The 27,269-nt window shown below is 34.0% G+C and overlaps 1 protein-coding gene across 1 annotated transcript; it reads right to left on the bottom strand.

Annotated features, from left to right (window-relative positions):
• Positions 1-1,246: 1,246 nt before the first annotated feature.
• On the bottom strand, positions 1,247-6,707 carry LOTGIDRAFT_82519 (hypothetical protein; the record flags this gene model as incomplete). Its single annotated transcript, XM_009062698.1, has 4 exons — positions 1,247-1,483; positions 4,113-4,263; positions 4,665-4,798; positions 6,078-6,707. Coding segments are annotated over 4 exons (1,152 nt in total), but the record flags the coding sequence as incomplete, so codon positions are not given.
• Between the last annotated feature and the right edge of the window lie 20,562 nt (positions 6,708-27,269).

Here is a 27,269-nt window from a genome sequence, read left to right as displayed (position 1 = left end):
ATAATTCATTAGAAACTCCAATTAATCAAATGTTTTGCTTAATTTGACACTAAACAACAAGGAAAGCCATCTTTACATGTAAATTTCATGCTGCCATTTGATATACGGAAGACGAAAAATAGTTCTGCCCCAATTAAGCTAACTGACTGATATTACATATACAACAGGCTACTGTTGTGGCGAGAAATCCTTACAAGATTTAGGTCTGCATTGCTTATAACTTACCTAACAATATTAGAAGTTAATTCTTGAAACATTTCGGCTCTAGTCTTTTCTTTCTTTGGTGGGGGTATTTTCTGGAAAAAATAGAATTTTCACGTTAGGTTTTAAATTCTTTAAAGAAATGTTTGGGCTAAAATGGTTTGAAGGTACCCATAAGGATGTTTCGAGCATGACCACCCTTTCCTAATTGATATAGAAAGAGGACTGGAATATACGTTCAACAAAAATTATGCAGCTTTGAACAAAACATATTCAGGCGCTAGGTGGGATATGCTTAACCCCTGCTTACACCAGATACCACTTTTCATCATGAAATAATTACTCATATGAATAGCTAAACTGTTATTGTGGGTTTTGTTCAGCAGTTCGGATCATCATAACAAAGCCCTAGATTCTACTTACTCTTTTTTGTAATTCATTCTTTTGTAAAATTCTGGTAAAGTCTCCAGTACGGACTATTGTCATCATCTCTTGTGCTGCTTGTTTCTGAGAGTATAATCTTTCACTACGAACAACTCTGGATAATCTCTGGAAGATCAGATAAATCATGTACAGCAACAACACCACATCAAGCAAAGATTCAGCTTTGTGTTCAGAGTAATAATAAAGGATAGAGTTCTACCATCGGGCACAAATATTTTGTTAGAAGCCTACTCACATAACATGGAATATGGCAGTGGTGGGCATATTCAAATGTCGCGAATTGTTTTTTTTTTTATCAAAACATCAAATTGTAGAGTGATATTGAGATTTTAAAACAAAACCTGAAACACTTTGTTACTCAGATTTTCACGCTGTGCGATCTTCAGAAAACTGATCAATTTCAGCATTTTAGTTTGACAAGTAGAACCTGTTCTAGTCCCTGGTTCTGTTTTTTATATTTCTAATAAAGAAATCCTTAATATTTCATTTTTGTTTTGATTTATTCTGAACTGAAACATATGGAAAAAATCATTATCATAGTAACGCTTACCTGACTGAAAAAATATAGATGATCTCCTCGCCAGCCACTTCCTTCCGGTTTCCTTCGTAACCAAGGAACCACAAATTTGTATATCATATGTTCCCCAAGCAACAAAAAGATGCTAAATACAACTGCACTAAGTAGAATGATGAACAAACCACCCGTATGTTCCAAACTATATTGAAATGGACTGTTCGCAAAGAAGTGTTCACATTTGGGTCTGGAAATATATTTTCTGCTTAGGTCTTGGATATATCCCGATTCCACATAATGAAGAATTTTATTTGACATTGGAACCTGGAAAGACAAAAAAAACTCATTAGAGAGAATCAAACAAGCATGGATGGGGGATGGGGTCGTCATAGGACCCTCACACAGTCCCCTAAAATGTAATTCCAATACCCTTAGTTTGTAAGCGTCTTTCTTGCTTTCAATAATAATCTAAATAGGACATTCATTTGAAGTTTTTAAAGTTTGTCCTAAGGAAGGGCGTTACTTAAAAAGTAACACATGTTCAAAATGCCAAGCTGTTAGAACTTTGTACAACTTGGTTTGTAATAGCTTTCAGATGAAAGAAACTTCACAAGGAATTTCTTGAAGTACAGATTTGTGAAAGATCCACTAGGCTGAATAAGTCTCGGAGACGGCGTCGTCAACCAGTAGAGTCATCGATCTCACGGTGTGTTATTAAAATACCAAAATAAACAATAGCTGACTATAATTTCGGACTGACGTATTGGTTTCATTGTTGAAGTTAGTAAACTAAATTTGGATATCAGACTGATCCGTCACTTCAAATAAATTACCACCAACTGAAGTTGACAAATTACTTTTTTGAAAGTCGATCTAGATATATGCTGTTGTTTTTTTTAGTCCAAAACATGTTACCGTTTCCTTCATCTTGATTTCTTATAGTTTTACGAGCCGAACATCTAGTCTTTAATTAACAAGTTTAATTTACCGTCACTTGTTAAACTCGTTGAGTGCTACCGTAGTAGTTACTGGAAAGATCAAATTAGTCAATCTGGTCAAAAATACAAATCCGGGTGTTTCGTTTAGAATCTCGTCAAATTATAGATGTAACATTTAGCAAAAGCGCGGAAGGAACTTTCCCCTCACCCCCAGTTTAAACTTTATCATCATTGATTTCTCGATTGCCTGGTGCTGTGAGTAAAACTAAATAGTGCAGAAAATATAAGATGGCCGAAGCAATTTCTTCTTATCAATTTTATCATTTTGCCAACATTCTCGAAAATCAGAGAAAATTATTTTTTTTAAACTTTCTACGGATTCAAATGTAAATATATCTTTTCTATGAAACTCTTTAAAAATACTAGAAGCCTATCAAGATTATTCCGAAACCAATTGTTAAAAATCAATGGAAGAAGCATTACGAACTTTTACGCCACTTGAAAATAAAATTGAAAGACGGAAAAAATACTCTTCACTTTAACAGTGTAAAATCAGTCTTCAACGGCTTGTCTTTTAAGAAAATCAATTTAAAGTAATTTCCTGTAAAAAAAAATCGTTTACTTTCACGGCAGTTGATTTCTCTAAACGCTAGTTGTCTGATAAATGACCCACGAAAAAATCAAATAGAAATTTCCTTAACTTGATAAATCATTGCCTTGCTAACATGTTTGAGGATGCAGTTATCAAGAAATTTGAGAAGAATTTAACCATGCTCTTTAAAGATGCAGGGATCTACTTGAGAAACGGGAAATAATCTACATTAGCTCGCAAACCACAACTATGAAATACTCGAAAAAGGCCTAAAATTAACCTTAAATCTATTAAATTGTTCATTGTCTTTCCTTTCACGAATACTACATCTTAGAATGGATATAAAATTTAAAGTCACAAACTCGGTCAATGAGAATATTAATATATTCATCAGTTTGACTTACCAGGTGTCATGAATAAACAATAAAATAGACGATATATCCATTAAACTAAGCAGTAATTGAAAAACGCTTCTAAGAGTGTTTTAAAATTACTTAAACGGATTATTACTTAGTTTTACGGATTTGCTGCATAAAAGAGGGAATCTGTCGTATAGTTTTGACACCAGGTAAGTCCTACTGTTTGGCTAAGTTTAAAAAGTTCAATTTTTTGGTCACCCTTTAAGCGACATTCTGGGCGAATACTTAGGGCTAAGGAAAATCGAACGTTTTGCCGAAAATTTCCCTTATGCATATTTCTTTAAGCCGCTTATGGACCAAAGGAAAAGAATATTTTTCCAATACTTGAATTACCAACTATTTCCATCTGCCAATTTTCTCATGGCAATTATCCCTTTCTATCCACGTAATTTATGTATAGTTCAAATATCACAATTTATTGCAAAACATAATTGCAATGAAATCCAAAATGTCTCGATCCAGAATAAAAAATAATTGGTTATAATTTCCAAGCCAATCGATTGAAATCAACGCGATTAATTCTTTGTCGATGTGTAATTCCTAGCAGCGTTTCAGATCACCAATCAATGAAATTCACTTGAAAATAAATGAAATATCAGAGATGAAACCCATAAAAAATTATTCCAATGCATCCTATAATTAGTTCAACCAGTGTATGTGAACGTTATCGTACTGTATCGTAAGTTGATTGGCAGTACTCTTGGGATGTTTCTTATCGCCGACAAATGAATGTCCAGTGATCCAGAATAAATGTAATTTTATCCTCATAACATCAGCGAGTTGGGATAATTCACGACAGATCAAGAGATATAGTGGTCAACACACAATGGCAACATACATTAGCTTCATAGTTTGGAATTTCAACTGTCGAAGAATCGTTATAGTGTGCCTCCTGTACAATAAGGTATCTTGGAAAATCAGGATATCGGGTTGACCAACCAAGCTCCAAAAGTTGAAAACTATGTTAATCTGCATTGGAACACCCAACTCTATATCATTATTACCTGGAGCCAGGAGAACTTTGGTAATCCAAACGCATAGCCATCTGATCCGAATCCCTTTCCAACAAATCTTACAGTGCAGTCTTTATCTAATCTGGATACAGCGTATTCTAACAATGGAGTATCATCAACATAGACATCTATTTCACGATTTCTGAAAAATATATGACACCAGATTAAACAAGTATTGCATGACTTTATATATTATTAAGAAAACGGTTATAAAGTCTGTTCCCTGATGCATTTCTTATTTATAAAATATTGTTTACAGAAAAATAAATATTATTATATTATATTATTATATTAATTTAAGTTCAGTCGGGAAACAGAAGGTGCAGATACACACACGCAGCGCTTGAAACACTAAGACACAACACACGCTGAGTATTTAAATTTCAAATAAAAAGACAAACTTTAAAAGATCCAATTGCCAATGTCTATTTCTAAACACTTCAGTTTTGTGGAATTGGCTTTGCTGCTCTATTAATTGCAGGTACATGTATGATATAACATCTCCCGGAAATAACAAATCTTTGTCTCTTAGAATGTACTTACCTCAACATAAATATAGCAGTGTCAGTAGAGGTAACATAATTCTGACCCACATTTCGTATTAAATCTGGGTTAATAATGTTCAAGAAAAATTCTACAGAACTTGACTCGATCAATGATACTTTTTTGGACAGCAACTGTAAAACAAAACACGTATCTCAGTAAGATTAAATGACAAAGACCCGTCAGAACTAGGAAGGTAGCCTTACGTACCTAAGTTGTGAAATGCATTCATGGCCACTTTCATTATTAGCAACCATACGCAACTGGTAATCGCTATGGTGTAAGGTCACCATTATATATCATGTGTTTCGTTGGTCTGTCATAAGAAACAACATGAACTTAATCTGCAGTATTTGCGATAATCAAATTTTTCTTACACGTTAATAATATTTTGTCATATTGTGTCAAAAAATTATATATCATCCTTAAATGGGTTGATCATGATGTCAATCATTGGCCATTAGATATTTCTGAGAAATTTTTTTTATAGTGTTTCAATAATCCAAACTTTAATGAATGTCATATACATGCCACGTTTATCATTCTTGCGATTCAAAAAAATAGATTCATATTTTATTAGTTGTTCCGTCAAAAGTGCATCTACAAATTTGCACTGTATATTTTCACTTAAATTAATTCCTTACTGATAATATTGATAGGCCCCTGACAGTTACAGACAAATACAATCATTGAAAGACAGCAAAAGAGAAAAATAAACTGGAAATTGGAAAATAGAGAGACGTGGAATAGCATAATTATTTCATTAAGTTGACTTCCTTGATACGTGTGACAAATCATAATGTTATTTAATGGTGAAGTACGATTCCCCGACTTTTCATTCCAATTTCGATCATATTCGAATTTTGATGTCGATCTTAATAAAATTTCCAACAAGTACAATGATAGAAATTTTGTGTTTTCTGTTTTTTATCAAGTTTTTGAAACTACGCTTTGGCGATATCATAAACATTAATAATTTACTGTTACTTGTGAAACTGATTTAGCATTCTGATTAATAAATTTCAAACGATTCCAATTATGGAGCATCAAATATGTATAGCGACATTACCAAGACTTGTTCTGAGAACATGACTCGTAGAGTTCTCAACTGGTTTCATTCAAACTTGGTATGCCTACAGAGTTTGGTGACCTCTCGGAATATCGGATTGAAGGCTTCGTTTTTTCCCGGGATTTTGTAAAAACGTGCACGAAAGATTGAGTTTTTATCGGAATTATCCATTGTTTTGCTATCTGAACAATCATAATCAAAGGATTTATCATTTATCTAAGAACTTTACCCTGATCCTTGAAATTGCCTGTAATTCAACTGAAAAGAAGATATTACGATTTGGTTTGTTTCACAGTCCGTACTTCGCTCGCTATATATTGTACTGCAGTTTATCTAATACTTACCTTAGAGTCATAAATACTTGAGATGAGAATCACAGCTGATTGCCCGGCCAAATAGGCTGCTAAATTAGCAGTATAGCTTGTCATGATAAATATAGCTAACCCAGCCCAAACGTTCTGGATGACCTTACCAGGCCAACTTTTAGGGGCCTTGACATTGACAGTATGACCCGTAATCAAAACACACACCATCAACAATCCTGAACCCAATCCGTAGTTTTTTTCTCGTTTACGTCCTTTGGGATTTAATCCGAATGGACTATGCCATTCTAACACAGAGGTAGCTATGCCAGCAACGATTGATCCAAGTAATATACAAATCCACACTTCAAAAGAAAATGGTTTAAGGAAAGCCCACATAGATGTCGAACGACCGTCCGCACTCGTCACCATTGCATAGTCACTTTGAAAATAAGGCTCGGAATAGGATATAGCTCCAAAACGTGATGACGTCACACTGAAAGCGCCTGCAATGATATCGGCTGCTCCGTGTACAACGTCACCCACCAGACCTGTCCACGTGTCATTTTCAAAGGCTCCATAGTTTGTATCATTGGTAAAATACAAAACAAAGGCAAATTTGATATCAACTGAAAGTTTGGAAAGGAGCTCAATGGATAAACCGCTACAACAATGGACACTGTAAACTTTATTCATACAAGTTCTGGCAGTGAGGAAATCTTCTATCATGGCCGCCACATGGTGATGTGAACTATTTGACACTTCGATACACGGTATTTCCGATTGACAATCACCCGGATGATTCACAGCTGCACTTATGAAGACAAAAGGTTTGGCGGGCTTGGTCACAACGCGGTAAGTTTTCATGTTGTTCGACGATGGACCAAATATTGTATTTCCCGGCCATAAAACTGTCTTTAAGTCACTGAGTCCGTCGATAGTGATGTATCCTACAACTTCCCAATGTTTACCGCGACCTCTCTTCTCTACAAGATTTACCAAATGAAAAGCTTCACCAGAGGCCATCAGTGTGCTGTTCACTTCCGGTTCTGTCTCATTGAAACAAGCAGATGCATGAATTAAATACCTGAAACAGAATAAATGAAACAACATATTATTAAAAATAAGGTGTCCGATGATCTAGGAATTCACAATTCACATCTTTTGTATTACTATAACAAATTATTTTAAATAATCCATGATTAGAGAAAATTCATTTTGAGACGTTATTGATATGTACAAGACTTTATTTTATTAATTTTGTATAGCGGCTGTACTTTTTTGTTCAAAGACTTGGGAAGTATTATCATTGAACTCGTTTTACCAAATAAGTTCTTGATTTGAAATTAAAAACTTTGTCAATTGAGGAAAGAGTTGTAGAGTGGGGCTCAAATTTTCTGGTTTGACAGTTTTGTTATGACCTATTTTAGCAAAAACATTTTTACACATTTTCGATTAAACCGGAAGGGGATTGATAGCGGAAATGACCTAATTAGGGCATATGAATTAGCACCCAATACCTTTCAATCAAATCCATTTCTAGAAACCTTTGAAGTATATCAAACAAGAGTATCTGGAAACGCCATCGAGGATTTCAAATCGACGAGTAAACTAATTTAACTAATGATACTATAGTTCAAATAGCCTCAATAGGTTTTATCGTCATTAAGCACTTTTAATACATTAAAGATTCTATTAATTAACGTAGTTTCTATCAAAGACATTAACCCAAACCAGCTCAGTTTTCAAGCAGTAAATCAAAATGCTGACACATGACTTGAAAAGATGGATTGTTTAATGGATTGTTTCCTCACTTGACCCGAATGTAATATGAGGGTCAGACGACAAACATTAGGTTGGCTTAACGTCCTAGAGACTTCTAAAAATACTTCCACTCTTGGGGCTATTCATCAAGCTAAGTATATCTGTCATGGGAAAAGCCTCGTTGAAATCACCGCACTAATGTAATGTTCAAATGTGTTTTGTGTGATAAAAATTACCTTAATACAATTAGCTAGGAAAAATATCTTATTGATAAGACGAGAGTTGGATTGTCGTCTGCGAAGTAAAAAAAAAAGATGAAATGGATTCAAAGCTTCCACATGACAAGAGGAATTTCTGATGACAGGATGGGCGTTATCGAGAGACCAATCTGTATAGACTTTAAATGCCTTTCAGTCTCTTAGTAACAACAATAACTTGGCAGTGATGTGGTTTGTCTCATGCTCAAACGTCGGACTAACCCCTTTCACAGAAATTCGGTACCGTGTGCCTCATAAACGTCAATATTACCACCACCAATTGGTTTGAAAATATCAAATTAAAAAAAAACCTTAAACTATTACGTCTCTTTATTCTTAATGATGCCAAAAAGGAGCGGATATCAAATTTCACCTATGATTAACTTATGATAAATATTTATATAACGTCTAGTTCGAATGTAAAACAACCCTTACGTATCAATTATAATGTACTGATCTACAAACACATTTACTCCTGATCTGTACTTGTGATTTGAGCAATTAGTACTTTTCAGACGACTGAGATTCCTTTGCTGCCTCGGGGTCAATATCCTGAAAATCTCAAGAATTTCCTGCATAGCTCTTTAGAGTAGTCTTAGAGAACTCGTTGTATTTCTTCATATTGCCAGTCCCAACCAACAAAGTTATGAAGAACCGTTCTCTGCTACGGAGAAAACCAGTAACTTACCTGTACAAGTCAGCCGAAGAAATAGTTTTATTTACAGATGTATGAGAATCAACAACAAAAGACGGATTAATAAAGGAGTCAAATAGCTCTGGACTGATCCCAGACGATCGCAAATAATCAACACAAAGGCACATCTTGGTTAACATCCGTAACACATTAGATAAAATACCTTCCGAACCCGAAAGATGAAAATTCGTTAACGCTAGCAAACCCTCGGGAAGTTTTTCCACCAGAGATGGTTCATTTGAAAAAGTTACATCACTAAGAAACCATGCATAGCCAGCACGAAATAGGTTCATATCCAATGATTTTTCTACGATGCGCAACATCCACTGCGGATCCATATGAAGTACCAGAATCTTCCAGCCAGTAATGGACAATTCTGTCAGGAGTAATTCGACCTGAAAAATAAATGGAATAACATTTTTACACTAAAACAAAGTAGACAAGTTTAAGATTCTCAAGTGACAGTCAGAAAATCAAAAAGCTTTGAGCCCAACAAGAGCAAGTAATAATACCCTAGGTCATTACCCAATACCCAAGCACATAACATTCCGTAAAGTCTCAGATGACGGACGATCAACACTACCGGTTTTATCGCAGATCAGGAGGGGCAACAGTGTATGGTGTTTAGTTTCAGTAATGGAATTGGTCGGTTGTCAAAATTTTTTCAGGGGGATGTGTGGTAGAGGCAATCTATTTTTGTCGGTAGAGAGGGTGCATTGCCCTTCTCCCTTGTACCATGTAGCCAGGGACCTGTTTGAAGTAGGAATATATAAACAAAATTCACTTACATCATTATCAGACATGTCAACTCTAAATGGTATCCATAAAACTGGTTCTATCTGATCTGACGGTCTTCTGGATTGGAATCCGTCCAAAAACCCATCGTTAATATAAGATTCCTGTATTACTATCACAGTTTGAGGCATATTATAAGTCCCTACCATATCACCTAGTCCTACACCTTTCATATAATTTGGCATATTCAATGGAATGTAATGATCTGAAAACAGGACCTGAAAGGAGAAATACACAATGGATCAGATCGTATGTAACATCTCTTTTATCACCTGTTACTCAACATCTATAATTTTTTGGTTTATGAATGTTTTAAATATGCATTATGTAAGAATCAATACAGTTCGTAATGTAATGTTAGGTGTAATAGGTAATGTTATGTTAGGTGTAATATGTAATGTAAGGTGTAATAGGTAATGTTACGTTAGGTGTAATATGTAATGTTATGTGAGGTAATGTTATGTGAGGTAATGTTATGTTAGGTGTAATAGGTAATGTTATGTGAGGTAATGTTACGTTAGGTGTAATATGTAATGTTATGTGAGGTAATGTTATGTTAGGTGTAGTAGGTAATGTTACGTTAGGTGTAATAGCTAATGTTATGTGAGGTAATGTTATGTGAGGTAATGTTATGTTAGGTGTAATAGGTAATGTTATGTGAGGTAATGTTACGTTAGGTGTAATATGTAATGTTATAAGGTGTTATAGGTAATGTTATGTGAGGTTATGTTATGTGAGGTAATGTTATGTTAGGTGTAATAGGTAATGTTATGTGAGGTAATGTTACGTTAGGTGTAATAGGTAATGTTATGTGAAGTAATGTTATGTTAGGTGTAATAGGTTATGTTATGTGAGGTAATGTTACGTTAGGTGTAATAGGTAATGTTATGTGAAGTAATGTTATGTTAGGTGTAATATGTAATGTTATGTGAGGTAATGCTATGTTAGGTGTAATATGTAATGTTATGTTAGGTGTAATAGGTAATGTTATGTGAGGTAATGCTATGTTAGGTGTAATAGGTAATGTTATGTTAGGTGTAATAGGTAATGTTATGTGAGGTAATGTTACGTTAGGTGTAATAGGTAATGTTATGTTAGATGTAATAGGTAATGTTATGTGAGGTAATGTTATGTTAGGTGTAATAGGTAATGTTATGTGAGGTAATGTTACTTTAGGTGTGTGGGGTAATGTTATGTTAAGTGTAGTAGGTAATGTTATTTTAGGTGTTGTGTAATGTTTGACATGTGATTTTCTGAATGGTGTCAAGTCATTTTTTTTTCAGAAACTACATACTTTATACCGATACACCACCAAGCTGTTACGTCACAAAATGGTTTTTGTGATAACTAAAAACCCTTAAAATTTCCTGGAGGAAATTAATTCGTGTAGCACGTGAAAGAGTGTCCTTGAGGCCGATGATTAGTCTATCACTAGAATTTGATCCGATTATGTCTAAAGCTTCAGGTGAAAATTGATTAAAGTTTATTTGATGAAATCATTTTTTCCCTTTTATCTGACTTTGAATCATGGCATTTTCTTACCACTGGAAATATATATGGACTGACTTTTTAACGCAGTTACTTACTTTCATTAAGAGATGAATGGAGTTAAACGCCCACTCCTTATGCAACTATTTGGGTTAATGAATACTGGCAACGCCATGCAATGTGCAATATGTTAATTTTGGCAAGGCAATGGCATAAGCTTTCTTTTTTTTCTATTTCCAACTGTCGAGGGGATTTTTAACTCAGTTCATTGTCCCATTTGATCGATGCCTTTTCCATGTTCGTGGGAGATTATATACAGAACGGAGAATTGTTCATGATTTTTTTTATAAAACGATTTATGTATTTTAGTTTTGTAATGCAGTCTAATTCCAAATGGAACCTAACAGTGAAAACTTTTTTAAAAAGCACCAGACTTTGAGAAAAATTGGTGTCTAAGGAGGAAATGAATTTAATCCATTTTCTTTGAAATATAATCATTGATTCTCGTTTAAAAATACTTTAAAATCTTCTAATTTCCCACTTTCAGAAAATCAATTGGTATGCAATGCTACAAATCTTGCATTAATTCTTGAATTATATTGGCAGTCTTACAATAGGCCGAAATTCTCTGGCTTCTATCGTATCCTGTTACGAATTTATAATACCAATTACTAACTATCACGACTATCAACAACTACCTAGTTTGCGATATCATTATTCGCTGGAAGCAAAGTTAAAGATGCACTCCCCTATTTTTGTAGGTCGAAATTCTTTTTTAGCTCAAATTTGTGAAAACTATACAAGTAAATCTAGAGAAATGTGAAAATTTTAACTAAAAAATATCCAACCGTTAATTTTTTTAACGTCAAAACTATTTAAGAAGTTACGTAAGTTTAAACTGGCCTTTTTGGCCCCCTTGGAAATTGTGTGACAACTGCTCGGTCTCTCATCTAATATTTCATAGAAACGCCACTGAATAATAAACCGAGGCCCCATGTGCTACAGGCTGTTGTAAATCGGAATAGTGTGGGCAAATGCCGCTGTCCCGGCAAAAATGTCCCTCATTGCATACTGCATAGGTTCACCTGTTAGGTGACGAATCCGATAGTTTCAAACTATGGTAAACCGCTCTATATATAACCAGTAAAGTAAATTAGCAATTTCATTCCCAGTGATTACAGTGTCTGACAATTTTACAAATGGTGCATAATCCCAGCAGTTCCGATTGTCTGAGTCAGCAGAAACTTTAATAGACGTTATTTTTGTATATATGCAGTTATGCCACAATACTTCAATATGGTATTGTAAGGCAATCAGACTTGAGCTCATTGCCAGCGTATTTTTATTATTGACAACGTATAATTGGAAAAAATATGATTACAACTTGTTCAAAATGAAATTACCAATATGAAATTAGACTATTAAAATTAATGTTTTGTTTTGCAATACTGTTATCTTGTCGAGATGTTATCGTTTGCCATAAAAATATTAACTTTTTCAATTCGTTTCGTTTCCGTTTTCAGTTGCATATTTGATACGAATGACGCAGTTAAGTGAATATATGAATTCGATACGGGGTATTATAGCGAGAAAAAATTTCAGCAATAATAATTATGCAGGATAGTGCCCAACTTAAAAGACGTATTCAAAGTATTAATTCAAATGCATATTTGATGGTTGCATTCATCATCAGGTCAAATCTTATCGCCCGGTCAAAATAGCAGGCAGTTGTTGTACGTGTAGCACTCTACGTTGCGTTTCATAATAAATTGAGAAGCATTAGACGAATTAAAAATGATGCCAATTTCAGCCTATAAAGGGGTGAAATATATCTATTCATTACCTAGAAACTGTCTTAAGTGATATTGCTTAGAGCTAATAATCTAAATGAAATGTTTGTGTCCTCAGCTAGCAGTGCTGTCTATAAGATAAAATCTAGTCCGAAGCCTTGTTAACAGAACCATGCTTTCTACCCTGGGGTGGATTCTGTATTAAAATCAAAAGTTTGGTAAATATTGAACCAACAGAATATAAAGGACCATCCAATAACAAATTCTTCTGAAAATTTTTAAGAGGTTTTTTCGCTCCAGAGATACAACAAAAAGCAATTTGAAAACCTCTTGATATTACATGTACTTCAAAAGGTACGACAAAACTCGTCCCTCGAATACAACTTGTTCGTACCAGTGACTGGAGCTCACCCACGTTCTCCCTTCTCAATATACGTCCATTACGTATATGCTTTTTCCGTGAAAGGGGTGCTACTCTTGCCTTCAAACTTGGTCAATTTAGCCGGCGACCAGTGAGCTAATCTCTCTTTATGTGAAGATATTGAAACGAAGGATGTTTATCCCATGGGATTATATCTTGATTTAATATATTATATTCTCGGGACTTAAAATGCAGGGGACTTTATGAAATATGGAATCCAATAGGATGGCTTTAAACGTGCTTTATACTGGTTTAGTAATAATGGTGAGTGGATTAAAGTGCTAAGTGCTAGTGGCAGCCTTAAACAAACAATTACTTCAACAATTATTATACTCCGATACATTGTGGCGAGAAAATACAGAGTATAAATTACTGACTTTTGATTCAATCAATATCGATCAAGAAATCAAGAAGAAAGATCGATCAGACAAATATTGAAACTCGGACTACCAAATGAGGTTAAGATTGTATATGGAACGGAAATGACATTGATTTCTTGAACCATATTACCATAAGAAGTTGATATATGTATCGAGTCGCTGACAGCTGGAAGGAATGCTCCCCTTTGAGATAAGCAATTTATATCTTTAATTTCACTGGATTGTTATTCATATCACTGATAACAGATAGATCTGATAGCATTCGAATGGCGAGATTATATTTCTCGGTTACATCAAGCAGATAAATAGTAATTTATTGATATACTGAAACGAACTGGACAAATAAACTTTCCCTGAAGCAACAAAATGAAATCTTTTGAGAATTTCATCATCTCAAGCAATGTTTGTTTATCTATATTATCTTCAATCAGATCAAGTGTAAACTCGATTCAGTGGGCGAAAATGAAAGATCACACTTGGAGTAAAAATAAAAAACGATTTTATCTTTAACACTATCTGATATTTGGATCATTTTTAGGGGTTGAACATGATCGCGATTTACTAAGGGTGTCCATCATGCACCCCTTGATTAATCAGCCCAAATTTTCGTTACCGGATATCACTTCGTAATCAATCGGGTATTCAATACAACACAAAAAGGCCTTTTAGTTCATCGATGATATAAAACAAATTTTTGACCCAAATAAATCCCGGACAAAAGGCAACTGTTACAAAGGACGGATCAAAAGTTTTGTTCGTGATCCCGGACAGTTGAACTGTTTTGGCTTCATTTAAAAGTTTATATACATTAGACAGATACAAAAAAACCCTTCCAATTATGCTTTGAATTTTCTTTGAAAACCAAGACGATAATTAGAATCTCCAATGTTGATTCTTTCAATCAAGTCAAAGTTGTCCCAGACAGTTCGTCAGCTATAATTGTTTACAGATTTCAACACGTAACACGTTTAATTCTCCAAATCTTCACGACTTTCATCAATCTGGAAATGTCTCTGGTCTGGACCAGTGATATTCGTCATGATTTTTGCCACCATACTTAACTAATAAGTATTTTTATTTCAGAAAGTGCCAAGCTATTTCCTATCTCTCTTACCAAGCTTGTAGGTAGGAGACAGGCGTAAAGTAAAAGGGCCAAAAGAGGTAAGTAATATGACACTTGCATTTTGGTTATCATTTTAGGAGGGTAAGCAAATGGACCAAAATCTTTTCATGAATCGTGTTATGACAACAGTGTCGTGAAATATATAGCTAATGGTGAAAACATAATTAAAAGTGAACCAAAGTGATACTTTGAAGCGTTCTTCATTTGATCAAATTCATTAAATTAATTAACGTATACATCCTTATCCTTAATATAACAGGAAAATCAGGATGCCAAATAAAAACAGAGAAAAAGCGGATTGTGTTTCTGAAGGACGTCACTGGCCTTTACGATCAGAGTGGATACCTATTATTTCCGTGGTTAATAACATAAGGTAAAGGTTTCTCCAATTATAATCTATAAGCCTCATTCCATACCGTTCGACGACAGAGCTGCCTGCATAATACATTAAAAAAAACATATTACGAATGTCTTCAGGTACTTTAGATATGAAAATCTATGTAATTCAAGATACCTTAGCATATATAAGAAAAATTTTAAATAAACTTTTTAAGTGCAGATAGCAGGTAAATCAAATTATAATTCAATTTCAAAAACATCATACAGTGTTTTCACCTTATGTTCAGCAATAGTTAGTTATTATATTCTGCACCTGTTTCTATGAATCATGAGGTGGGAAAATAGAATTTGCAAAGGGGGCGAAATACCACAGCGCATCTACATAATTGGATATGAAATCCGAAACTAGCCGGGCTGAGATGGTATTTTATATTCTGCTGCTGTTAATTAAGGGCAATGTAGAATGACAGACACGGGTGACTGCTTTTGCTCATTGCTTGCTTTTGCTGTTATATATTATATCGATATAATACACACATCATGTCCATTCTTAACAATGTGAACTATTTAAATTTACAATTACAAAATATAGGGTTAACACAAACCACCGAGCGGGGACGTTCCATCCATTTGAATTGAACGTTTTGCAAACGGTCCCTTCAAGAATTTGTTGGCATAACTTAAGTTAGTTGCCATGGAATTTAAAGAATAATTTGATAACAGTAAATACCTTACTTAAATTTAATAACATTATCGTAACAAAAAACAAAGCGATAACCGTATTAGTTGCAAGACAGGTTCAAGAGCAGTGACTCACTTGCAATATGAATGATCTATTAGCATCTAATTTGGACAATTTATAAATTTACGTTTATTGAGCATTGACACTGCATAAATTATGTTTTCCTGGCTTCATAAGAACATGATACTTAATTCTTCCAACCAATTACCTGGAGGGTCCGAGTAGGGGCCGCAGAATTGTGAAGAAGGGGTGGAGGGGGGGGGGGGGGTGCAAAAAAAGGGAAGGGGCATAGCCTAACTAAGCCGAACATTCCCATCGACACCCCCCCCCCCCCCCCCCCTCTGTCATCTGCATCTGGTGGTAGGAACGCCTCTGTTAATGGTGACTCTTTGGTATTAACCTGTTACCCTTTTAAGTGTCTGAATGCATTTCGAGATTACATCAAGTAGTTGATTATGAACAGGTTCAATTTTGATTGAAACAGTATATGTTTTGAAGATAAAAATCTTGATAATGATGTTGTAAAGAGATTTAAATCAGGGCGTAGTTTTGATGTTATTTTATTTAACATGTGTTTTTTATCAACATTCTATCTTCGCCTTGTAACATTCTCATTTAATATCATTAATAAAACTAACAACGTTTTAACATTGGTAGTTGTTACATCTGGAAATCTGTTTTGGCTACTATGTCAATTTGAAGGGAATATTATACTTTATGTTATCGCTCATGTAGGTACTAAATGCGAGTTTACATTGTTAACAACGTATGAACAATTTACGTAGTCAAGATGAAATAAAAACGTTTCAGCAAACTTGATTTTCAACAAATGATTGAACTGTAAATTTTTGAAACGTTGTGTAAAATAAACCTAGGTGTATTACACCAAATTTTCTTTGTGGAGAGTCTGAAAGCGACGGTGCTTATAGTTAAAAAAACTCATTACTGCTCCAATGATATTAAATGTTGATTCGAAGTCACAATGGAGAGGTATATTTTCATTACTTAAAATATGTTGGTTTAGCAATGTTTCTTCTGAATCAATATCACGCGATTGCAGTGGGGCCCTGATGTATTTCATGTTTATTTGGAGTCATCTGATCTTGACAATGCGTCTAATTATTTGAATTCATAATAAGACTATTCACAACATCACGATCAGCATGGATTTATACATTTAAATGAATGCTTCCATTACTGATAATACGGTAATATTGTTTATCAAGCCATCAGCCTGGTAAATAATTAAAATAATCGTGTACCAATTGTTGATACGTTCGTATATTCATATTATGTATTTGTAATTATTTATAATGATAAGTGTGTTGTGTTTTTCTTGTAAAACAAATCATAACAAATCACACTTTTATGCAGGTTTTTGTTTAGTTATTATTAATCGGTATTATTTATGTATTAATATCATGTATCTATAGGATAATGTATTTGACATTTTACATGTTACCAAGTAGATTAGTATCCTAAGTGGATTAGTAAGTTACATTAAAGAGGAATTAGAAAGACTACCGATTTGCACCATAGGCAGCATTTATGATTAAGCGAAGGTTCAGGGACAGTCAGAAATGTTTTTTTTTTAGCTGAGCAATTCAGTAAAAGCGTTCACATCTCAACGTCGAGTTATGAGTTCAAATTTATGTGTGTCAAGAGTTATTCGCGTTTAAAGTTAAAATGACGACTCGTCTTTTCTTGAGACTCCGCCACATTTAGAAAAGACATATAGAAATAGAATGTGAAATTTCTAGTATGAAGTATATTGAAGGAATTATGCAATTTTCGTGCAGTTCTATTACTTCTGAAGACAAATTACATATTCAAGTTCCAAATCAACCCCCTAGAATGGCGAACTACATTACACATACGTCATTTCGGTGCATAACTGTAGGCGGTAAACTTGTTATATTTTATTCACTATTCTAGATTATGTGCATATTAAACAATAAAACAATTATTTCGTTTGCATAAACCAACAATCGCGTGCAAGCTTTCTAATAGAAATACTTCATTTTGCTTTTAATATTAGCCATACACTACTAATACAACTCAATATACATTTTCATAATGATAATTCTTGGTTTGGTTAAATAAAACATATTATTGTTGTAATACGGATATTATGTTTGTAATTAATAAAACATTAGTGTAACATTATCGCATCAATAATGAATTATACCAGAGATGTTAAACACTAATAATGTTGCGAGACTAAACACTTTATGTTCTTGTATTGACTAATGGGGTTGAGAAGAGGAGGGGATGACTTTGTGACTATAGAGTATTATGAAAAAAGTTGCAAATTTGGACTATTACGGAGTAGATTCTGAAATATTTATGTTACTATGAGTATACATCCATCCCTTCGTTTTTTAATCGGTTACTCGAATACATATTAGAACGAAATATTTGAATATGGCTTTCCGATAGGAAAGTTAGGCCTATGATTTTTATGGTTTATATGAAAAAAGTGCCCAACTCTACGTCTTTACTCGGATCCGCCTAATAAGAAAGTCAATTCAGAAACTAAATTATGTGCAACAACAATCAGTCGATCAGTCATATCTGATAATGATCATTTAATATTGACGTATTATAATATACATAGTGATTAATTCAATCGAGGTTATATGCTTTCGTAGGAGCTTTCAGTACTCACAGAGTGTAAAGAAAGGCATTTAAATGCAATCGTATCTTTCTTTAACACAGCTCAGCAATATTTGTGTTTACCAAAATGAATGAAGAGCGGGTTTTATCCTAAATTACATGCCTTCAATTTTGTATTCATTATTGAGGGACATTTAACGCATTAAGTCTTTTGCCTACAAGGCATCGGTTTACTGTTCACACGATAAAACACTTTCTATCTCACGTCAATCCGCAAGACTTACATCAATAAAACGAGAAACCCGAACTGAAAAATCTCCTTCAATCCAGATAACATAAATTAGTCTTGGGTATCGCCAATCATGTCAATTTGTGATTCCATTAAAAATCCCTTCTTTTTATGGAATGAGAGTATCGAGTATCAATACGAGACCTAGCGATATGATACGCGATGTCGTATCGCGATAAATCGAATCAGCGATACAGAGTGCCGGCACTAATCTAAATTTTTGAAGCAAATTACTCGCCACCTCATTTGGCGTCATCAACGGTTTTATGACTCTTTAACAATCTAGATTAGGCTTTTAAATTTTATCTTTTTAATATAATATTCACTTTTCTATAATACGCTTCCTAATATTAACATCATAATCCCCTTTTCCAAATATGCTATCTTAATAAGAATTTTATATCCCGAGCACGCGTCGGAAGCAAAAGATAAGAATATGTTATCAAATAGTAATTAGAGGGTCATAATGTAGAATATCTGGAAAGGTTTATGGAATATTTATAACCTGGCTAAAGTTTGGAATTAAAGAAATATGTGCTATATCTATAACAACGTTAAATCTATAAATGCATGTACAATAATAAAATTGGTTTAAAGTCTGTCAACTAATAATATTTAATTTGTAAGGAATTTTTTGGAGAATAATACCACTGAAAGGAGGTTGTTGATTTGTCATTCAGAAACCACATCCAAGCTACGTATTGTTTGTTAAAAACATGTTGTACCATAACCCGACAAAGCTGGCACGTTCTTCGGACGTTTGAAGAGTTGTGGGGCTAGTTGTACATGAGTTGCCAAAACAGCACAAAGAAGAATATCTGATCATAGGCAAATATCAGTTATAATAATATTGTATATTGATATTGAGGGCGAGGTTTGATGGTAGACGAACAACCATTAGTCATGCATTAAACTTTACAACAGAAACAAAACAATAACAGACAACAAACAATTGTATTACTCTTTGAACATAGAAATAATGATATTTTATGTTTGTATATTTGTACATGAAAGCTCTATAACTTCCAGAAGGTCTTTTGGGTCGATATCTAATTTATTGCGAAAAAAACAATATGTTTCAATTTGAAAATTAAGGCATTCTTTTGTACTATCATATCAACGAATTCTTAGTAATAGTTAGAACCTAGCGCAAGCTTTCAGTAAAATTGTCACGTTATTGAAGAATTCTTAATGATGTATTATCCGGTTAATCGAAAAACGTAGCCAATGCTGATCGTATGAAAAATAAGATAGGTTCTAAATTCGAAATACCTTGCAGGGACAGATTTTGGGTCTTGAAAATATTATGTTAATAGTCTTCAGAAGTACTAGAAATGTACAAAGATCGCATAATTTCATCAAAAATGCTTTCACTTTCTATGTTTTTCCTATGCATGACAGAGTCTCAAGAAAAGGTGAGTTGTCATTTCAACTTTCAATCGCGGATATTTCTGAAAGGCGAGTCGTCATTTCAACTTTCAATCGCGGATATTTCTGGACACACAACATATGGAGGCTGAAATTTTGAAGCTGCGAAAACTATATTACAAATATTTCCGTTTCTGAGACCAAGGTACGATTGATCAAACGGGTGGCGAACATTTCCCTTTTACTTTGGTTCATTCAGTACATATTTCAAATTTAGACAAACTTGCATAATTTAAACTGGCCCGAGTTAATGGTGTGACCGTTGACACGCTTTAATGGATCTCTACGTTTGAAACAGAAAAAGTAGGCTGGTAAAATTAGATTTTAGATGGTAACCAAGATGTACTATTATCAACACCATAACAGATTGGCAAATTTGAACTAATAAGAGAAAGTAATGAAACAATATTGAATTCCAATGATTAAGTTCAAAATAGTTCTTCAGTAAACAATTAAAGATATATAAATTATAGATAGATCATTATATTGATAAATCCATTAATTCATTAATCAGAATAGGTTTGTTCATTACTCTAGTTAGTCCTGTAACATCTGATAGTAGGTATTAACATTGTGATGAAGAATTGATCTTTTATAGACCGAGACCAGGATTATAACTCTTGCATTAGCCTAGACAATTGGGAAGTGTGTAATGATTTATTAACCATTTTTAAATTCGTCAAAAATGCCTGCATACAATTCGTACCACTTCAACAGATTTGCCTATTTTAGTGATCAAAAAAATAGATTTTCAATTGCCTGACGTATTCTTGCCTGAATAATCCAGTTGCCTGGCGAATAATCTAAAGATTAATACAGATGCCTGAAGAATAAACCAGTTACCTGAAGAATAATGAGATATCTGAAGAATATATCAGTTGCCTGAAGAATGATTCAGTTGCCTGGAGAATGATTCAGTTGCCTGGAGAATGATTCAGTTGCCTGACGATTGCAAATTGTGCAATTGAGGTTTAATATTCATGTATTACCCTTCAATTAAACGATAACAGTGGACGCTTTTCGTGTATCGATGCCCCATAATCTAATCAGTCTCTTTATGGGATAGCAGCTTTAAATGTTCCATATACTTTAGTGTATAGTCAATAATGACCACTATATTGTAAGTTGTTAGTTGTATACAAGACAAATATTGTATTCATAAATTCACAAATTTAATGACCCTTTGTACAGAATAATCATTCTTTCGCTTTGGAAAATTTGGAGTCAATTCAACTCAATTTATATAAGAAGTATCCTGATGGGATTTGACTTCAAGATAATGGAAACTGTCAATACATAAATACGGAGTGAAAAACTAGTGTTAACACACTCACATAAACAATTTATTTTATTGCTATCTAATGCAATATTCTTGAAATCGTTTGACATGCTGTTAACAACTTATTGAAGTTATGGTCTCTATAAATCTAAAAAAGGTTTGAAAGTTGCAAATTGCCTGCGGAAAAATTATGTTTAAAAAGCTAATAATATCGACTTGGGTTATTATTGTTTATAGCTTTCTTCAGTGTGATGATATGTATCGGTTTACTCTAGCGTGCCGTCGACTTAAAAACAATCTGTTAAAGTGATAACTCATTTAGAAGAATAATGACCCATTTCGTCTTCCATAATGCCATAAATTACTTAGTATGCCAATGATGTGAAATTTGACGATCCTCTGGAGACGGAACCAGTCCTTTGTAATTAAAGTATATCGAATGCGTCTCTCTCTAACTCAGAAGGCTAATAATGAAATATGCAATTTAATTCATTCAATCAATGTCTTTTTGGTAATTTTTTCCTGCAGTCAAATTTAAATTTCTTTGTAGCCACATCTTTTGTCCAAAATTTTATACTCGATTAAAAAGCGCCTCATTTACCCCTCATCCCCCACCCGGAAACCAGATGACAACCCTTGATGTAAGTAATCAATAATACTTAACAGGCTACATCGTTCCATCCAAACGGCAAGGCACGTTTTCAATGCCCACTGACCCGCATTACTGGCAGGGGTGAACCAGGTTGGAATATTCGAAGGTCACGTTCTAGAATTGAACCATTATATTTCAGGTTAACGAGTAAAACTTGAACTCAAAGAGACACTTTAATCGGGGCTTTAAGAAAACAGAAGAATGTGAGCAACGTTCACGCCAAGAAAATACACAACCATTAACTGTTTTCTTCTATAATATACATACGGAAAGAAGATTTTATCGAAGTTATTTTCAAATCTGTTGAAGATCAAAGGGATTGAAGTTGATGTGTGAATTACTAAAAACTCCTCATGCAAATATGTTGAATTTGGCAACACTGGTTAATGGTGGTTTTGAATGAATATTGAATTATCAATTTAATCTTTGATAAATACAAAATATTTTCTCTCAAATTAAGGAGATAAAAGACAAAATTTTAAATACAAAAAGTAGTCCGAGAAACTGTACCTCTATGTCATTTGTGCTTTAAGGAAATGTTACTGAAAATTCCAAGATAAAGATGTTCCGTCATTTCAATTGGTATCTATCAATGTGAATTATCCGCACATATTTGCTTCTGGGTCCACTTGGTTAAAAAAAGAAGCGGACTTTGATTAGCAGAAATTGTTTAAGGCAGGGAAGAATTATTCAAAGTCGTTAGGCGACTGCGAAAATTTCAAACTTCTGCGAACGTCTTGCGTAAGTAATGCAATATACCAAGACAAAGCGATTTGCTTCATGGCTTAACAATTTCAAAAACTAAAGTTTACCCAAATTGATTCGTGTCTTGAGGCCTTTTCTCCAAAAGAATCCAAAAAAGCTACAAATGTGCTATCAGGTTTACGGACTACAATAACATAACTTTAGAGATTAACCAGATTGCTAGCTACTAATTAGTCTACATGAACTAATTACATGTACTGTATCATTTATGTTTTAGTTTAACGCTGGATTGCAGATATAATATTAGTATATTTATAAAAATAAAAATAAAGGATCAGTTTGACAAGTTATTGATTAAGACGAATAAGTTTTATTTGTTGTAAAAGTTGACGAATTGGAATGAATGCTTTCGATAAAATAGACAGTCTACTCCGAGATATCAAAAGTGTGGAGTAAAAGTAAAGGCGCAATCAGTTTCAAAAAAGCTCAAATTCAGTTTTGTTATTGCAATTTCAAGATCCTTTAAGGCAATACTCTATGCCCCATAACAAATCCTTCGATGTATTTATGGCAATCAGTTTTCACAATAGTTAAAATTCAGTCTTATAATTACTAGCGCCTTGGAGGCAACATTTCCATGACCAACTCTCCAATGCATTAATGGTAATTTCAACTTAGAATAACCGAAATATTTGTATGTGTTCAACATTTCTATTTTTCTATATTGCTTTACAATTGATGTATTGAGCACTATTTTAACATTGGTATTTCTATATCACTCTACAATTGATGTATTGAGCACTATTTTAACAGTGATATTTCTATATCACTCTACAATTGATGTATTGAGCACTATTTTAACAGTGATATTTCTATATCACTCTACAATTGATGTATTGAACACTATTTTAACAGTGGTATTTCTATATCACTCTACAATTGATGTATTGAGCACTATTTTAACAGTGATATTTCTATATCACTCTACAATTGATGTATTGAGCACTATTTTAACATTGGTATTTCTATATCACTCTACAATTGATGTATTGAACACTATTTTAACAGTGGTATTCTATATCACTCTACAATTGGTGTATTGAGCACTATTTTAACAGTGGCATTTCTATATTGCTCTACAATTGATGTATTGAGCACTATTTAACAATGAAAATAGTTTGTTATTATTAAAATTTCAAATTTCCGTTTATAAGATAAACGAATATCTGTATAAGAATTTGATTTAGTGATATAACAATTATATGATAGAGGTCTGTGGTAGACGATGAACAATTAAAACTAAGATTATAGTAACATAGAAAGCCGATAAGAAGTGATTATTGACTCCAGACTATTTATTCTATTGACGTAATCTCACCAATTCTGACACAAAACAGTCGCATCTCTCTAAATTTATTCTTGATAAGTCATGTCTCGGAAATAAGCGTCTAAACCCCCCCCTGAAATGCTTCAACATGTATTGGGTGTTTGTTCACGTCGGACAACAATTATCGTTGACATTTTTTTTAGATATCTTTTAAAATCTTTTAAAAATTTTACGAGTCCTTAAAGGTGCCTCTCGTCTCCCTACAACTGTGTGTTTTAGCTGCTGGTCTGGTTGTATAGCCCTTTCCTTGAAGGGCTTAGAATCTTAATTTTCAAATTGCTTTTACGTCGAAGCTGCTCTCATGCTAATTTGGAACAGTAGGTAGGTAGGTAGGTATAGAATAGGGACAGAATATTAGACTATATCAAGACGGTCCCAATACTCCGAGACGGATCAACCTAACAACGTTTCATTGAATTTTGAGCTATGAAGCAACCTTTGGTGTATATTCAAGAGACCTACAACTATTGGGTATTTGTATATTGAATAATAAATTGATTTGGTCGACTGGAAAGTCACAAAATATCATCAAATCTTCTCTCCTAGACATATTACCATCTCTATAGTGTCATTGTAAGTCAAGTTAAGTCTAGATCTTATCAGTAGATATCAGTCCAAACTTTATCAAGTTGTGGTGTACAGACAGAATTTGTAATTGGAAGAAGAGATCCAGAATTGAATATGATGATGCGCTTTGCTCTCTTAGCATAAAGGTGTGATTTTACTGTTACAAGAATATTACGCGACAAGGGCAACAAATTCTAAACTTTAAACAGATGCGAAACAAACTTTGGACGGATGCGAAATAACAGATAACCACTGAAGGTCCCCTGACAATTGGGAAATGTGTCTGTCTTCATTAGCCCAGTCAAGATTCATTTAGAAATCTGTAACCACCAAGATTATAGCATTGTAGATTGTTTCCGATATCAGAGAAACACTCATTGCGACGTTGTGGTTGCAAGATATAGGGAAATTTAATAACTATTGTAACACCTCTCAGTTTCGAGTATCTGGCGAATTTTCCAATAAAAATCTTGTGCTATACTTGGTTGAAACCGATACTTAGTTGGATGTTTTCCAGACGCTCTGTAATGAAATAATTGAATAAATATTGTAACAGAGAAAAACAAATAGCACAGAACAGGCAATTCATCAATCGGTTAATTGAGATAAAATGACTTGGTTTAACAGATATTCCACACGTCAGACGATGAGCATGTCCGAAAATTCCCTGGAAGTCAATTAGCATTTGCTACTCATGTTAGTATTTATAGCCCTTCTTATACGCGTACGTTGCTGCCGCGTAACCTCTGGCTCTCCGTAGGTTCGTCTGCCCATCCAAATCTTTTTGTAGTCACTGCAGTCATATGCCCCACATTTTCCTCCTTAAGTTAGTCGATCTGACGGATCAACGCCACCAAGAAACTTTGAATTTTCGTTGATGAATAAACATGTCAAAAAGAACATCGTCTTAACGTTTGCGAGTAGGGCAGTGAATTACTATGTAGTATGTTTGCTGATTGTAAGGCCTCATTCCCGTGGCAGGTAGTTTGAAGATTCTATATAGTAGACTAGGTTCTCGTAGGTGAAGCAACGATAAACATTTAAATATCAAAGAGTAGTCAAGCATTCAAAATATTATACCCGCTCCAAGTCGTTGTCACATCGCACTACTATCGTACGGAAGTACTTAGACATTTATAAATGATGATGAACGAATCTTCGTAACAAAGTATAAGGTCAACCACCGGTTCCACTCTTGTCTAACTTCCGAGTTTAATCACACCACTCGACACTTCATATAATTTTACATTAATCTTCGGATCTTTTATGATTTCGAGTGGTAACTTAAGTAGTGACATTTACTCAAAATACATGTATAACTATCAGCCTGCATCAATATCTTCTCGTCGTCTACGCGTAGTCGTAGCAGCCTGCATAGGGCCCCGTGCACTTCAAGCGACAGTTAGAAATCAAAAGAGAGTAGGCCTATGCTAATGCTGCTGTCTTCGCAAAAAGTCTCTCATTGCACATTACATGGCGTTATCTGTCTTAGTTAGCACAATTTAATGCAATTGAGTTGGACGTAAAACTGTATTCATTTCCCTTCATCTCACTTAGGCGCTCAACCCGGATGCATATACGTACAGGGTAGTGATTGCAAGAGTTGATGAATGAATGTTTGTCGTGTTAAATTGGTTGAAATGAAGAGATATTTTGATTGAATTGTCTATAGTGTGGATATAATATGTTTTATATATAGGAAACTGTAGTTTTATATTTAGTCATTTGTCTACAGGTTATTGATCGGAGTCCTTATAAAGTTGTTCAATCTTCTTAATGCCTGTGTGATTGTCATGCTTGTTCTTATATTGGTTTACTTTCAGTACAATCACAATGAAACGCCAATGAAATCCCATAAAAGATGTTCTGGTTAAGTGGTCATTTATAGAACCATGTTCGGATTCAAGCCACCGCTTCTCAAATATCGATGGACTTCTGTCGAGATTGTTTGAAAATGGTAATTTTACATTCCGGTGGAATTTTGAGAAACCGGAACTCGCCAGTGCACATTGTACTGGGGTAGAACGACAATGCTTTGACAGTATCTTTGGTCATTAAATGTCTGTTCTTGGTATATTATATGCTTTATATATTATATAAATACGGTATAAATTTTGCCAAACAACGCAATAATATTCACTTTGATGCGAACATTTGATGGTTTTTCTTGAATGATTTGAATAGTAAATCGACACTCGTGTCGGACATTCATTAGAATAACTACAGCTTGAACGTCTTGATTATACCATAATGGGCAGGAATACTGGCTCCCATCCATTTCCTGTTTAGACTGTTAACTGTTCTATATCCTTCCGAGCCGTAATTATAGTTCTGAACCTAACCATTTAGCAAGCTAGTCTAATATGTATCTCCTCATTATTCTGGCAAACCAATATGTTTCATGTAAACAATACGGTTAGATTGGACTATGATAAATGAGGCAATTTGATAAGTACTGTCTTTTCAGATTGATGATGGGTCAATTGGTGCTACAGCATATCACAAGGACAACTTATCC

This window comes from Lottia gigantea (genome assembly GCF_000327385.1).
Source record: "Lottia gigantea unplaced genomic scaffold LOTGIsca_53, whole genome shotgun sequence".
NCBI classification, from domain to species: domain Eukaryota; kingdom Metazoa; phylum Mollusca; class Gastropoda; family Lottiidae; genus Lottia; species Lottia gigantea.
Note: the sequence above shows the minus strand (reverse complement) of the source record. Positions and strands in the feature narration are given on the sequence as shown.